The 15,763-nt window shown below is 50.3% G+C and overlaps 1 protein-coding gene across 1 annotated transcript in view; it reads left to right on the top strand.

Annotated features, from left to right (window-relative positions):
• The window catches only part of LOC119374475 (uncharacterized), a 207,521-nt gene that overhangs the window by 115,771 nt on the left and 75,987 nt on the right, over positions 1-15,763 (top strand). The window contains exon 5 of the mRNA XM_037644583.2: positions 7,424-7,551. Within this exon, the coding sequence (XP_037500511.1) occupies positions 7,424-7,551 (128 nt within the window). The remainder of the gene's footprint in view (positions 1-7,423; positions 7,552-15,763) is intronic.

The following is a 15,763-nucleotide window of genomic DNA, read 5'->3' as shown; positions in this document are numbered from 1 at the left end:
GTCCTGAGGTTACCGGTGCAGGATGACACTGGGCTCCGTTGCGTAAGCCCGGCACTGTGGCACCGAGCGGTAGAGCCACATGTTCGTCGCCTTCGGAGGCAGCCACTCTATTACAAGGGTTTCACTTTAGTAGAAAATGAGAGAAAGCTTCTGAATTTGAACAGACCGCAGCGCATGTGGCACTTCAAACTCGTTTTCAAAGCACGCGGCAGTGCTCCACAAGCAGCCGACGCGGCCGCTCAGACCACGTGATCCTGCCAAGCGCGTCACGCCGACGGTGGCGCCGGCGTTTCCAGTGGTGGGCCTCGAGGCCAATAGCTTGCTGAATCGTAGGAATACAAATGTAATGTTTATTAGACGTCTATGAAAGCGGAGCCCACACTGGAACCACAATTGACGTTATCCCGGCATGACGCCTGCATTATAGGAGTACATATGTATTATTTATTGCTTTGTTATAAAATTAGATAGCCAGCACCAGAACCACAGCCGATGTTGCACCGACATTACGCCTGCATAGGGTCTTTTAGGGGCGTAGCTCCTCTTAGTCTAACCTTGTCCCATGTCAGGCGTAACCGCGGCAGTATCTCCCGAACAGTATAATAGATGGCGCTGTCCCGTAGAGATAAAAAAAAATAAATGAAAAAATAAAGAAATAAAAATATAAAAAATAAAAAATGAAAATATAAAAATAAAAATAAATAAAAATAAGAAATGACAATAAAAATAAAATAAATAAAAATAAATAAATAAAAATTTAAAAGAAAAATAAAAGAAGCAGGAAAAACGTAAAAAGGAAAAATAATCAAACCGGCGTATCGCTTTGATTTCTGCTGGGCGAAACCACTGAACATTTCACGGTGTACACATGATTGCTTCAGGAGCTTCGCCCAAGCTCTTCATCATTCACCCGTGGATATGCTGTAACTTTTTTTTTAGTTTACAAAGCAATTTCAATACTTGGCGTAGCTCTGTGGTTGGATACGTAACTGCCACGCAGATTGCTTGGGCTCGATTCCTGTTGGGATGCTGACTTCCATTCCTTTCATTCGTTTGGTCAACTCTCCCGGTGTCGGTTTTAAATGCGAAGCATTTCTTAGCGATCTTTTGCGACTTTGAGCGTATCTATATATCTATCTATCTAGCCGCCTACAACTTCGTGCTCTCCTGGTCGTTTTGTTATTAGGATGTACACAAAAATTGGTATTGCGCAACATGACTTTATGACGAACACAAATGACAGGTCATAACATGAAAACCATGATATCCATGTCATGAGCGACATGATTTACATGCCACTGTTTTGGTGCTCTTGCGGCCGTTTCGTTAGTTTGACATATACCAAAATTGGTATGGCGTGACAAGAGTGTATGACGAACATAAGTGACAGGTCCTAACGTGCAAATCATGACATGCATGTCATGTGCAGCATGATTTATATTCCACGCTCACGGTGCGCTCGCGGCCGTTTCGCTAGCTCACCAAAATTGGTGTTGCGCGACGGGATTGTGTGATGAACACAAATAACAGGAGTTAACATGAAAATCATGACACGTATGTCATGCCACGCTCATGCTGCGCTGGCGGCCGTTTCACTAGCTTGATATACACTAAAATTGGTATCCCGCGACGTGACTGTATGACAAACACAAATAACAGGGGGTAATATGAAAATCTTGGCACGCATGTCATGCACAGCATGTCTTCCGTGCCACGCTCATGGTGCGTTGGCGGCCGTTTCGCTAGCTCGATATACACCAAAATTGGTATCTCGCGACGGGACTGTGTGACCAATATAAATAACAGGAGTTAACATGAAAATCATGACACGCATGTCATGTACAGCACGATTTACGTGCCACGCTTTGAGCGTTTCTATCTACGTATCTATCTATCTATCTATCTACCCGCCTACGTCTGGGGCCTCTCATGATCGCCTCCTTAACTAGGTGCAGACCAAAATTGGCATGGAAGGGTAACATGATTTGACGAATATGACTATTGGGTCATGACATGAATAAAGTGCAAATTTTGTCGCGTACGTCGTCAAACCCTTTCCTCCAGACGCGTGTGGCACATACCCGCTGACCACGGGCCGCGGTGCATGGGTATGCGCCACAGATGATTGACAGTTTATATCTACCCAGGAACGGCGAGAACAGACATTAAATGCGAGAGCGTTAAGAAAAACCGACATCGGCAGCGTTGACCCGACGAATGGAAAGAATGAAAATTAGGATCCCAGCAGGAATCGAACCCAAGCATTCTGCGTGGCAATCAGGTATTCTACCACAGAGCCACGCCAGGTCTATAAACTGGTTTGGAAAAACAGCCTATGCGGGCGTAATGGCGGTGCAACGTCAGTTGTGGTTGTGGTGCTTGCTATCTAGTTTTACAAGAAAGCAATAAACAGTATACATGATACTCCTACGATGCGTATACTCCTACCATACAGACGTCATATCAGATTAACGTCTGTGGTTCCAGTGTAGGCTCCGCTTTTATATCAGTCTAATAAACATTACATTTGCATTCCTATGATTCAACAAGCTATATTCAAGCATTGCTCGACTCCGGAAGAATACATTAACGAAAGTTACGTATGATATTCACATCATGGCACCGTAAAGTGCACTTAGTCCGCCAGAAAGACGTAGTGTCCTCTTCATTACTTACGAGGCTGGGCGATAGCCTCATGCTGACCGAGGACGATGCCAGATTGATTGACAGCCGCTTTGCAGACCAGGCTACGTAGGCCACATACGCCCAGGTAGTCTACGAATACGACAAGCGCCATTCACTGATGTTGGTCTACGTAGCACTATCCAGGCCTACAAGCCTCGACGGCCTATACCTCACCAACGCGAAGGGTGACTTCGGATTTCAACATGTCGCCGGCTCTATCTACAGACAATTTGTCGACAAATTGACCGATGCATCCACGATTTCCAACAGCTGTACTATACCTCATACTTCACTACATATGGACCCCTCGTCACCGCGATCACGACCTGATCCGATAACAAGTCATGACCAGCTGCTGGTGCTCACTGATCACGGGGATGATGGCATTTCAAGAACTGCCAAGAGCTTCTTCCACACATGCACACGGGTTCGTGAAACGTGCGTGCGTTCTCTATCATAAGGGGCAAATATAAGCACTACATATCAGCTTACGACTTCTGGTGTTGGTAAACGTTGCCGTTGCCAGCGTTACCCAACTGTAAACAACTGGTTATATAACACATATCCGGCTCTTCAACATATATATGTGTGTGTATAAAATTTATACAAATCTTTAGTGTCATTTTGCAACGTTTTGCTAAGTAAAAAAAAATACGCCACTGTCACCTTCGCACCGCATGCTTCACATCTCATCGACTCCCATGTACGTTGGATCTGCCGAATTTTTTGTGCAACGGTTGTTATTGTGCCCGGGGCTAGGCTGCCAGGGATCCACCATTCGAGGAACATCTTCCGAGGTCCTCGGCGACGGCCCTGGCCCGCTGGACGGCCCACTCCTGGCCTTCGGGGGCCTCGCTGAGAAGGGCGGTTTGCCATCGCTCAGCAAGGCGCCCCGCTTCAGAGGGTCCGTCAGTTGTCCTCGTCCTTCCTCGTAGCCTATCTTCATTTCTCGCGTATTCCCAAAGTACATGGGCCATATCGGCCCGTCCGTGCTCGCACCAGGGGCAGCCGATGGGTGCAGTGCGGGCGACAGGCGGTGCAGGTGGCAGGGGTTGTTGAAAGTTCCCGTCTGCAGTCGCCTCAGGTCCACCGCCTGCGACCTGTCCAGATGCACGTGGGGTTCCGGATATTTCTTTGGGTCTTTCCTATAGTGCGCAAGCACCTCGTGGTATGTGGCCGGGAACTCCGGCATAGCAGTCGGCGTACCTGTGGTTCCTTGCTATTTCCACGACGACTTCGGTTGCCGCAACAACGAAGGCGGTAATGGTTTCAATAGCGGCGGGGCCGGAACCGGTGGCCTCCACCGCCGTTCCTCCGCCAGAGTCCCTCACAACAGATAGATGCGTAGATAGAAACGCTCAAAGTGCCTAGGATTCGCTAACAAATGCTTCGCATTTAAAATAAAACAATAAGAAATTACTAGAATTTGTAAGTAAACGCGGGAAAAAAAGCTCTACAAATAGCGCAAGAGCAACATGAGAAGAAGGAAATGCTGGCAAATAAATAATTAACAAAACGCGTGTTTACATGGTGACTTTTTCTTCGCCATATTGAGCTACCAGGACACAGGGAAGCTCTTTCCACAAGTGGATGGAAGGGCACATGTGTTAAAGGGGCCATGACACGGTCGCCTAACGATTTGTGGTTAAAAATAAAGGTTGGGGGTTTGTCTGTAAAAGAATATTTCAGTCCGAAATAAGTCCTTGAAGTCGCTGGCTATAAACCCCGCCCATCGCCGGCGACCGCCATTTCGCTATGGCGTGCGTGACGTAATGTGCTGCACGGAGCGCAGCTGTTGTCTGCTACCGAATCAGCCACCTTACACTGTGTGTTGCTGCTGCGCCGCGGTGTTTCAGCCACCTGAAATCGTTTCATTCCACTGGCAAGCTTATCAAAGCTGAACTATCTCGATTGTATGCGCAGCTGACCACGGAACAAAATCGTTCGCCGGAATGACGACGCTCGCACAGCAAGCAGCTTGTTACATCACGGCAGTGAAAGCTGTTAAAACATCGAAGCACTTTCGCGCCGATTCTCGCTGCCACTCGCGACTTCTTTGTTGGGCATGCAAGAAGTCTTCAGTAGGACGGACTGTTGGGCTAGTTTTCTTGCCTATCTTGGGAAGGCTCCACCGCTCCACCGCGCCTCTTCTCCTCGCGCCCAGCGCGGTCTCGCATCGGTCACCGCCTCCCCCTCGCGCCCAGCGCCTGAGGCCTCTCATTGGTCACCTCCTCTCGCTTCCTTCGCATCTGCACATTCTTTTCTCACACACATTCCTGCCTGCCTGCCTGCCTGCCTGCTTGCCCTGCCCTGCCCTGCCCTGCCCTGCCTTGCCCTGCCTTTCCCTGCCCTGCCTTGCCTTGCCCTGCCTTGCCTTGCCTTGCCTTGCCTTGCCTTGCCCTGCCCTGCCCTGCCTTGCCCTGCCCTGCCCTGCCCTGCCCTGCCCTGCTTGCCTGCCCTGCTTGCCTGCCTGCCTGCCTGCCTGCCTGTCTGTCTGGCCGCCTACGTCTGGGTGCTCTCATGAACGCCTCCTTAACTTGGTGTAGACCAAAATTGGTATGGGAGAGTAAGAGGATTTGCGAACATGACTGTAATAATAATAATAATATCTGGGGTTTAACGTCCCAAAACCACGATATGATTATGAGAGACGCCGTAGTGGAGGGCTCCGGAAATTTTGACCACCTGGGGTTCTTTAACGTGCACCTAAATCTAAGTACACGGGCCTCAAACATTTTCGCCTCCATCGAAAATGCAGCCGCCGCGGCCGGGATTCGATCCCGCGACCTTCGGGTCAGCAGTCGAGCGCCATAACCACTAGACCACCGTGGCGGGGCGAACATTACTGTAGGGTCGTGACATGAATAACGTGAAAATCCTGTCGTGTACGTCGTCAAACCCTTTCCTCCAGACACGTGTGGCACATACCGATTTACCGCGGGCCGCGGTGTACGGGTATGCGCCACAGGTGATTAACAGTTTGCATCTACCCAGGAACGGCGAGAACAGACATTGGTAATTTAAATGCCAGAGCGTTAACAGAAACCGACATCGACAGCTTTGACCCAACGAATGGAAAGAAAAAAAATAGGATCCCAGCAAGAATCGAAGCCAAGTATTCTGCGTGGCAGTTAGTTGTTCTACTACAGAGCCACGCCAGGTCTATAAACAGGTTTGGAAAAACAGCCTATGCGGGCGTACTGTCGGTGCGACGTCAATTGTGGTTGTGGTGCTGGCTAGCTAATTTTACAAGAAAGCAATAAACACTACATATGTACTCCTACGATACAGGCGTCATATCAGATTAATGTCTGTGGTTCCTGTGTTGGCTTCACTTTTATAGCAGTCCAATAAACATTGCATTTGTATTCCTATGATTCAGCAAGCTATATTGAAGCATTGCTCGACCCCGGAGGAATACATTAACGAAAGTTATGTATGATATTCACATGATTGCACCATAAAGTGCCCTTAGTTTCGATAATACTGACGATGTACTCTAACGTGAGGGCTGACGTTACGTCGCACGATAAGTTGCCCTTCAAGCGCCAGTGTTGTCGACGTGCCCGGTGAGCCCACGATGTGCACACAGCCTACTACACTTACAAAAACACGTCAATCCACCTCGCTTGGATCAAAGCGATCCACCTTGCTTGGCTCAAAGCCATAAAATATAGCGTAGAAGTACTCGCTGACTGCTTGGCATAAAGCCGACTCCCACAACGCGTGGGATCTGCAGAATTTTATCAATATTAGATAACTCACGACAAACTTCTAAATTTTATTTTACTTCACGTTTGAACGGCAGTCTAACAATCGTAAGTATTGAAGATGGGAATCATATTTGCTTTCAAAAATAAATCTGAAGTATGGGAATTATATGGTACATCGAAAGGTGCTCATACAAACTTTTTCTGTAGTATATGTATTCTTTCAAGGTTTCTATACGTCGACGCACCACATACCAATAAACGATAGTATAATGAAAAAAAGGAGTGCGTTGTGAACAAGCAGATTTATTTTCAAAGGTAGTACACAGACCTGAAAGGTAGTATAGATGTGTCGCGCCATCATACCAACCACACGGGATATCTTGCCTAAAACTGTTTCGATATGCACATCATAAAGTATATTTTATGTGAAATTGTTTTCTCACTACCTACTATCTTGATTGTTTCGTTGCATAAATAAGAGCCATGAGATTACAGTTTATTTGCTTACATTTTGGCCAGAAAATCGCGGCGTCTGTCGTTTTTTGGTATCAATTTGTGCTTTCTATTAAGAGCACATGTGGGGGGGGGGGGGATCGTCTACGTAAGAGATTTCCAGCACACGGAGGGTCTGCAGGAGAAATACCCGATCAGGCATTTGATGTGCTGGACTGACAGGTAGCACTTCATACCTGCGCATGGGCACATAATATTTTGTCTTTTCCGCCGCAGTGCGCCCTTCATAGCCAGCGTTTGTGTCGTCTTGGTCTCTCCTCTTGTGTCCATGTTTTCGCGCCTTACCTTCTTTTACGATGAATTCTTACCAACTAGCTCAACTTTCTGTCATTTTGCTGGCTGCTCATGCGTATAAGCAGGAAGTGAAGAAAGCGGCTAGAACGCGTAAGCGATTACGCTGGTGCGTCTGTGTCAGATATTTCGTAGCACTTAGTCCGCCATTGCAATAACAGTTGCGTCACAGATGGCGTTACCACTTCTGTTATTCTGGGGATCACTTCCTATTTCCGCAGACAAGTTGCCCTGCGGAAACAACAACAGGTGCCCTTCAACGCCGCTGCAGCAGCACAGCCCGAGCTTGCACGGGACGACGCTGGCGCGCCAAGTGGAGCGAGCAATATCTACCGACAGAGACGATATTGTGAGTGCTAGCGCATGCTGCTTCGCACGAAAATGACGCCCTTCGGGACCATCGTCGCACTGTTTTGCATTTGCAGAAGTGTCGTTTGCTGGGCAAGTTGGTATGAATCCATCGCAAATCATAGCGCAAAAGCTTATGTGTGACTTTAACTGACTTAACATCGTAAAGACAAAATGGCTACGCAGCTGAGGTGAAGCCTGAGCGATGGAGTGCAAAGTAATGCAAAGCTAGGCAAAGTAGAGAATGGTTTAGCAAGGTTTAAAGGAGTTAAGCCAACCACCAACCCGCCTTTTACATACACTCTAAGAAAAAAGGAGTCAAAAGAGGGTCATGGAACCATGACTCTCTTCGGGCGTCCATGTGACCCCTTTTTGGAAGGTACAGGCAGAGAAAAAGAGTTAGCATTTCGGAAGGAGTCACTGGACGCTCCTGAAGCGCGTTTCGATTGGCTTCCGTCATGAAAGAGCCGCCATATACGCCATACATATCGCGCGATTGCCCTTTGGCGCCGTTGTGGCGCCTTGCTCGCCGACGGAGAAGGGGTCAGCGCCGGGGTGGCGCGCCGCTTCTGCCTTCTCTCTCAGTCGTCTCAGTCTCGTCGTCTATTGGAATGCGTTGCGTGGTTGCGTTGGTTGCGCGGGTTGCGTGTCTGGGCCACGGCTTGGTCAACAGCGTTTCTGCCACTTGCCCATCATCGTGGTCCAAACAACACACCTCAGCTTTTGCTACCACTATTCTTACAAACAGCCAAGCGGCTCTCGCGATAACCTTTCTCTATTTGCTCCTACACAGAACGCACGCGGAAAGAACAATAAACAAAACCAATTTTCGCGTGGCTCTGCTAAACTCGCACAAAGCCTAGCCTGGCGTATCCTTCTCGGAAGCTCCCAGCTTGCCTATGGTTCCGCTATCCAACACGTCGGACACCCTGACTTAATGTTTCCTTGCGTCCACGCATGACGCGCAACGGAAATGCCACAAACTCTTTTTTGAAGTCAGTGGTCGTAACCCTATTCAGGGCACCCATCTCTTAAGCTCTCAACTCGCTCTGATGCGTGTCACTAACCTTCCGATAGCTAACTGCACAGTGCATAACGGCTAAAAAAAAACTATAAAGCGCTCAGGAAAACAAAGTGCAATACCAGCTGAACTAAACCTTATAAGTATAGAGGCCTGGGCTAGTTGGTTAGTATTCATACTTGCAGGGTTTTGCAGCGCGCGAACATAGGAAAAAATCACACCATCTCCCGCTAAAGGGGATCATGAGGCGATGCGAAGCAGTGTTTCGGCATGTAGAGCCCGCGTTTCAGAGGAGGAGTGGTGAGGGGGAAAGGGGAGAGGGGAAGTGGAGAGGGGGAAATGATCGGGGGAGGGGAAAGGGAAGATCTGATGTGGAGAGGGGAAAGGGGGAGGGGAGATGGGGAAGGGGGAATGGAGGGGAGATGGGAAGCGGAAAGGGGAGAGGGAAGGGGAGGGGTGATGTGGAGAGGGGGAAAGGGAGAGGGGAAGGGGGAGGGAAGGGGAGGGGGAGGGGAGGGGGAAAGGGGAGGGAAGGGGAGATGGTGAGGGGAAAGGGCAGGGGGAAAGGGGGAGGGAGGAGAGGGGAGGGGGAAGGGGAGGGGAAAGGGGAGGGGAGAGGGTAGTGGAGAGGGTTTGCGCATGCGCAGTAAGGGTGGTCACGCCGCACACCACCACCACCACCACCACCACCGGATTGAACTCCGCTATAAGATGCTTCACATCTAAAAAGGACAGAGTAGACAGAAAGAGCGCTGACTTCCAACTGACTTTATTTTGCAAAGTGGCAAAATATATGCAAGGAAAAGGAAGATAAAAAGCAAACATACAGCCTAATCAAAGCCACTGTAATCGAAGAACGTGGAACGGATCCACCATTGCTTTAACGCCCGGCCAAGTATTCACGTTCTAACTGTGATAATGAAACTGATGGGGAGCTTACGCAGTTTTGACCTAGTGAGTGAATTATTTCTGCTTCGATGATCACGCGGGTTAACTGATCCCTGTGCCTTGCCTTTATCGCGCATCGATCGAAGAGGGGACTGCAACCGCAATCCTGGCAATGGATGCCAAGGTGCCCTTGTATCACATTATGTACATTATTTCGGTGCTCTCGCAGGCGGTCGTTTACGCACCTGCCGGTTTGGCCGACGTAAGCCTTCCCACATGTCAGTGGGATCGAGTAGGCGACTCCTACTGCGCATGGGACGTAGCGTGACCTGTGCGCTACAGTGCACGGGGCAGAGCATGCGCGAGGTGCATTGACCTGCTTGCATAGTCTCTGCAATTTTTCCGTTGCAGAAAAAAACACCTGAACGCTGGCGGCTTGGCCAATCTTTTTTAACCTGTGCGATACATCGTGCACATACGGTAGTACGACAGGCCGGCTCTTTTCGACACTGTTTCGCTTCTCATGCCTGTCGCCGCGCTGCACGACATTCACCAGCTTTTCTGCCACAGAAACCAGTACGTGTGCAGGATATCCGGCTTCTTTCAAACGCTCTACTTGTAGAGCGAAACTGCGATTGACAGTGTGGGGGCAGGACTTCTTTAAGGCGTTAGCAAGGGAAAGGTTCGCGATGCTCCGTTTGACCAATTTTGAATGGGCCGAGCTGAAAGACAATAGTGGCTTGCCACTTCTTGGCTCATACATCCAACAAACATGGGAGGATTCTATCGAAAGCTTCAAGTCTAGAAACCTCAAGCTGTCATCAGTGGGCAATTCATGTGTCAGAACACTGCAAGCAATCCCGGAAAACGGTCAAAATGTCAGAGGAAATGGTCTGGAAATCTTGGCTTTCGCATTTAAAAAGTACCAAATAGTCGTCAACAAAACGGCAAGCTTTAAAAACTACACAGTTGTCAAGCTTGTTTGACAAGACACGATCATGATGCGCTAGGAATATATCGCTAAGAATGGGCGCCAAAAAGGATCCAATACATACTCCACTTTTTTGTAAGTAGTTTTTGTCATTCCATGACACAAAGGTTGCCTCCAAATAAAAACTGAGCAATCCTAGCAAGCTGCTATTATGAACTCCTGTGCGCGTTTGAAACGCTGATGACCCAAACAAGTCAGTTGGAAGTCAGCGCTCTTTCTGTCTACTCTGTGCTTTTTTCCTATGTTTGCGCGCTGCAAAACCCTGCAAGTATGAACTAAACCGTCAAGGGTCGCGGACACTATAAAGAAAACTAATTCCAAACTAAAATCAACAAACAAAAAAATTCTTTTCAACAAGTCTCGAGTCGACATTCCATGAAAATTAACAGCTGTCCTTAACAACTTTTCAGGCGTACTCGCGGTGATCGCGCCCAGAAGGCTTTTCTCGTCAAGTGGGGTGTACGATACGCATGAAAGTTAATCACCCCCTTGTCGAACCTCACTACGTTCCTCGAAGCGGACTTGCCTTTGTCGCCTCCTGCCACCTCGCGAAGGTCACCGACCTTGCGGTCTCGCACCTGATCGAACGTTCCGCGAACCCTTTCCGCGAACCATGCGCTTCTCTTTCTTTCGGCGGCTCGGACGCGTGCGGTAGAAACCTGTCAGCGATGACAACGGCACCTTTCTCGCCTTTTTGCTCCGACGTTTGAAGCCCTTTCTCGGACGCATCGCGATCTTCGCTGCATTTCTGTCTTTAGGACGCTTTCTCCTTTTTGCACGCTTCTTGGTGCAGACTTTGGAGACTTCCGCCCCCCTCCGATGCTCATCAGCATCAACATGCTCATCAGCTGTCTCGCGCACACAGTCTCGATGATTGCCTATCAATTCATCCTCCGACCGCTTCCGCGTACAATGCGCTGCGCTTTTCCTTTCTTTCCGGCTGCTCGGACGCATGCGATACACACCTGTCAGAGAAGACAACGGCACCTTTCTCGCGATTTCGCTCCGACGTTTGAAGCCTTTCCTCAAACGCGTCGCAACCTTTGCCGCATTTCTGTTTTTCGGACGTTTTCTCCGTTTTGCACGCTTCTTAGTGCCGACTCTGGAGCCTTTCTTCCGCCTCTGACACACATCGACATCGTCACAACCCTCGCCAGCTGCCTCGTGCGCACCGTGTTGATTATTGCCTAGCAATTCATCCTCTCCTTCAGTCGCTTGACTGGCGGACAGCTCGACGCTCTCTAGAACAATGCCGCTACTTACTCCTTCACAAGGCAGCTCGCATACCAATGAGCTGTTCGTAACTGCATTGTCTTCTCCACTCAGATCCCCAGTTAGCCCTTGTGGCCCTTGGTCTCTCAGAGTGGGATCACTTTCATTTTCGGCCATCCGAACGGCAGGACTTACAACTAGGAGCTCTCCTATGCGCTCCGCTCCGTGCTATACCTGAGAAGCCTCTAAACTCCCGACTCCCTCCTTAGCTGGCGCGCCTTCCCTGAGATCGTCTATAGGGCTGTGAGAGAGAGAGAATAAACGTTTATTAACTATTCCTATTAGCAACTAAAGTGGGTGGGGCCCTTCGTCCAGTGCTCCACTGGCTATTGCAGCTCGCCGGGCCTGGTCCAGGGTTGCCAGTTGGCTTCCCAAGCCCTGATCCGAGAGTCGCGCCTCCCACGACCAGTGTGGTAATGTGTGTGTGTTTATGAGCGCGGAGTTTGCCGCAACAGGACGCGAGGTACAGCTGTATGTAATGTGTGTCAGTGTTGGTATCCCTCCGCACCAGGGGCACTCATCTCGATATTCGGAGGGGTGTATCTTAGAAAATGTGTAGGTTGGGGTACGTGTTCGTCTGCAGTCGGTGCCAGTCTCTCGATTGGTCTCTGTTCAATTTCGGGTGAGGTGGTGCCATAGTGCGTCGCTCGAGCCGTTGAGCTTCGAGGATGTCGGCTCGACCGCTTGGTCGCTCGTCGTCGTCAGGGGCTATGGTTTCGTCGACAGGGGCGTCCGTCACTCGGTATGTACTTGCGCGAGCGAGTCGGTCGGCCCGTTCATTCCCGGGAACACCCATATGTGCCGGGCACCAAATGATGCCGTGGTCAGATGCGATGTGCGAGTCTAGGATTCTGAGAACAGGGCTGTGAGGTTCACTTCTGGTGGAACACATCACCGCGGAACCCTCACCGCCTGACTTGGCCGCGAGCTCTCTTTCCTTGGAACGAGTTAGGGCCTCTGCTATGCCTTCACCTGCACTAGCCTTATCTTTGGCTTTAAACGGCGCTGCCGCCATACCGCACCGTTTGTGCGCTACAGCTACCCATGTCGGGCCTCTTTGCTGCAAGCCGTCTGACCTTGAAGCTAAAACTGAGCCTTTCCCACGTCCGAGGCAGTCGGCGTGCCGCTTAGAAATCTTTCCTCTTCCTTCATGCGTGCCCTCATCCGATTCCCTAGCTTTGCGCGTATGCCTAAAACGCTGTCGGAATGCTCTTGTTGACAAGCAACGATTGCGACACAGCGCCTCTTTGGCCTTGTCATACGCTTCAGCGTCCTTTCTGCTGAGTCTAGCTTAGAGTTACTGTATATGCTACCTTTAGGTAGCAGAGTTGCGCATAGATCTGGCTAGCAACCACAGCCATGCGGTGAAGTCGCACTTCGTTTTTGCAGGCGACATGCCTACCGTGTCGCCGATTAACATGTCTGGCGTGTCGAAGACCGGCGATAAACATTGGCTGTCGATGGCTAGTGTTAATTCAGTTCGCTGCAGCGGCGGCGTCGAGAAATAAAAAAATTGGTCCAAGCGGCAGCTTCTCCGCAATGCATGGTTGCTAGCGGCGTTGGAAGACAGATGCGCAACTCTGCTACCTAAAGGTAGCATATACAGTAACTCTAGTCTAGCTATTACATCGGCGCCCTCGCGCGGAAGAAGTCTTAGCAATTCTCGCGGCCAACTTTCGAGGGAGAATCCGTCATACTCGCATGTTCGCTCAAAATTAACAAGAAAAAGTGCGATGTCTGTGCCAACTTCGAACGGCTGCAAAGGTCTACCATCCTTACCGACCCCCTCCTACGTTCTTCCGCGGCCCTTTTTTCGTTTTCCTCGGCCTGTTTTTGCAATTTTTCAACTTCTTCGCAGCACTCCTCAATTTCATCATCCTCCGCACCACATTCCTGAATTGCCTTAATCAGCTGCGGCTTTCTATGACTTTTCCCTGCCGCAATTCCCAGAGCTTCACAAAGAAACAAGAGGTCTGGTTTCTTTAGCTTGGTGACCAAATCCAAGGTTTTCACGAGTGAGGACTTTCTTACAAGCCGTGACGTTAGGAAGCGAACAAGCGAAGCCTATACGCACGGGAACATGACTGCCGGTTTAGAAAAACACAAAAGCTAAAACCTGGCAAATCTCAATGAAAGTCAAGCACTCACCATCGCTGAAGCCCGAGTCAAGCATGGGACATCCCGTCGCTGCCAATCAGCTGATGTGGGGGAGCAGCCTGGCCTCAGGGAGAAGTAGAGCTCAGGAGCCGGAGCTGATAACAGGAACGTTTATTTTACATGACGATTTGGTAGCGTGTCGTAGCGTCGTCTAGCGACGCTGCGTCGCGTCGACGTAGCCTCGACGTGGCCTGTCGAAGCCTCGTGGTAGCTTGTGGACGCTTGCTTGGAGCGTCTCGACGCTCGCGTTATAAAGCCTGGGCCTTGCCATGATTCCCTGTTGGAGAAAACAACGAAGTCCAAGACAGTCCAATCAACACGTCGTCTTCATCTCCGCCCGCTAAACGAAAAGTAAGCACCGCCTCCTTCGCACTCGAGGAAAGAGAGAAGCGGCGCGCCTGGACGACGGACGGTGCATTCCTGGAAACAGGCTGCGTTGTCAGGTGTGCTGTCAGGTGCAGTCGTTCCTTGCCTCGATATCGCCGTTGGCGCAGCGGACGGCCAGCTCCTAGTCGGGTCACCATGCCACAGAGGAACCATTGTTACGATCGGCATTTGGACGCGACGTGGCCGGCGCCATGATGGGCGCTGATGTCAGTCACGCTTGTCACCTAATGTTTCCCCTTAGGCTGGTTCTTGGAAGAAGACACTGAACGCGGCATGTTTTGGGAACTTATGCCCGCGAGGGCAGGCAGGTGTGCAGTGCAGCTGCAGTCAGGTTCTGACTGGAACAAAAGGGAAAGCATCGGACGACTCTTGCTAGCGGGTGCAGTTGGCATGGGACAGCGTCTACCTCGGGTTTCTCACCAAACCGCTGCATTCCTGCTTTCGCGAGCGCAGACATAAAGGAGTGCGCGGGTTCGGGGAAGCCGTCGTCTCCCTTTCTGGAGGTCAGCGACACTTCTTTCCCTTCTGCCCTTTCGGACTCTCATCCTCACCCTGTGGTCGTTGGGGTGTGGCTTGTGTGTATTGTGTGACTCATTACCTCCTTTCGGGAGGCCGGACACCGAGATGGCAAGTCGCCGGATTGGCGGGAGCTACGGACACCGGTTTTGAGTGCCTCAAGGTTGTCTGACTTTGGGCTTTATAAGCCGGACACTTGGTGTCAATCTCTCTCTTGATATCTCTTCATGCATCTGTAAATAAACCTCTGTTCTCTCTAGTACGGACGCGCCTTCCTCTCTGCAGAAGATGGGCTAACGGGCACACCGGCGGGGGCCAGCTACCATTGACGTGACCCGCCGAGCCCGAGTGAACCAGTCGGATGAAAGCGGTGGGATAACACGAACCCTGGTCGTAACAACTGGATGGCAGCGGTGGCATAGGACGGATCCACCGAAAACGACAGGGAGGCCAGCCGATATGGAACTGACTGCACATGGCGGGATCGAGTTCATCGACTGGAAGGCAACGGTGAGGCTCGCTGCCCGGAGGACCTAACGTCGGACGACGGCTCCTCGTGGCACTGCTGACAACTTCGGAAGGAACGTGTCGGAATTCATGACTGCATATGGTAAGTGCATGGCTTTTCTTCGCTGGGATATCACCAGGTTTTGTGCAGGATTGTAGCATAAAGCAGTGATTTTGTTACTGTTGACGGAAGTAAGGATAGTACGTCAAAGTTGGTTTGTTAGCGAAGAGTTAGCAGCACTAGGGGCAGCCATGAACCTGAAGGCACTACAGAGGCCCGAATTGTTAGAGTTGGCCCGAGAGTTGGGTCTCCAAATTGCTGAGGCTAAGGAAAAGCCGGAGATCATTGAGGCGATCGAGGCAATCGGGGCAGACGACGAGGAACTCGAGGAATGTTTAGAAGAAATTGAGCGTAAACGAGAGGAACAGGAAAGGAAGCGCAGAAAAGAAATGGAGAAAGAGGAATGGAAGCGC

Source organism: Rhipicephalus sanguineus, chromosome 11, assembly GCF_013339695.2.
Source record: "Rhipicephalus sanguineus isolate Rsan-2018 chromosome 11, BIME_Rsan_1.4, whole genome shotgun sequence".
Classification (NCBI taxonomy): Eukaryota; Metazoa; Arthropoda; class Arachnida; order Ixodida; family Ixodidae; genus Rhipicephalus; species Rhipicephalus sanguineus.
This window is presented reverse-complemented; position numbering and strand designations above follow the sequence as displayed.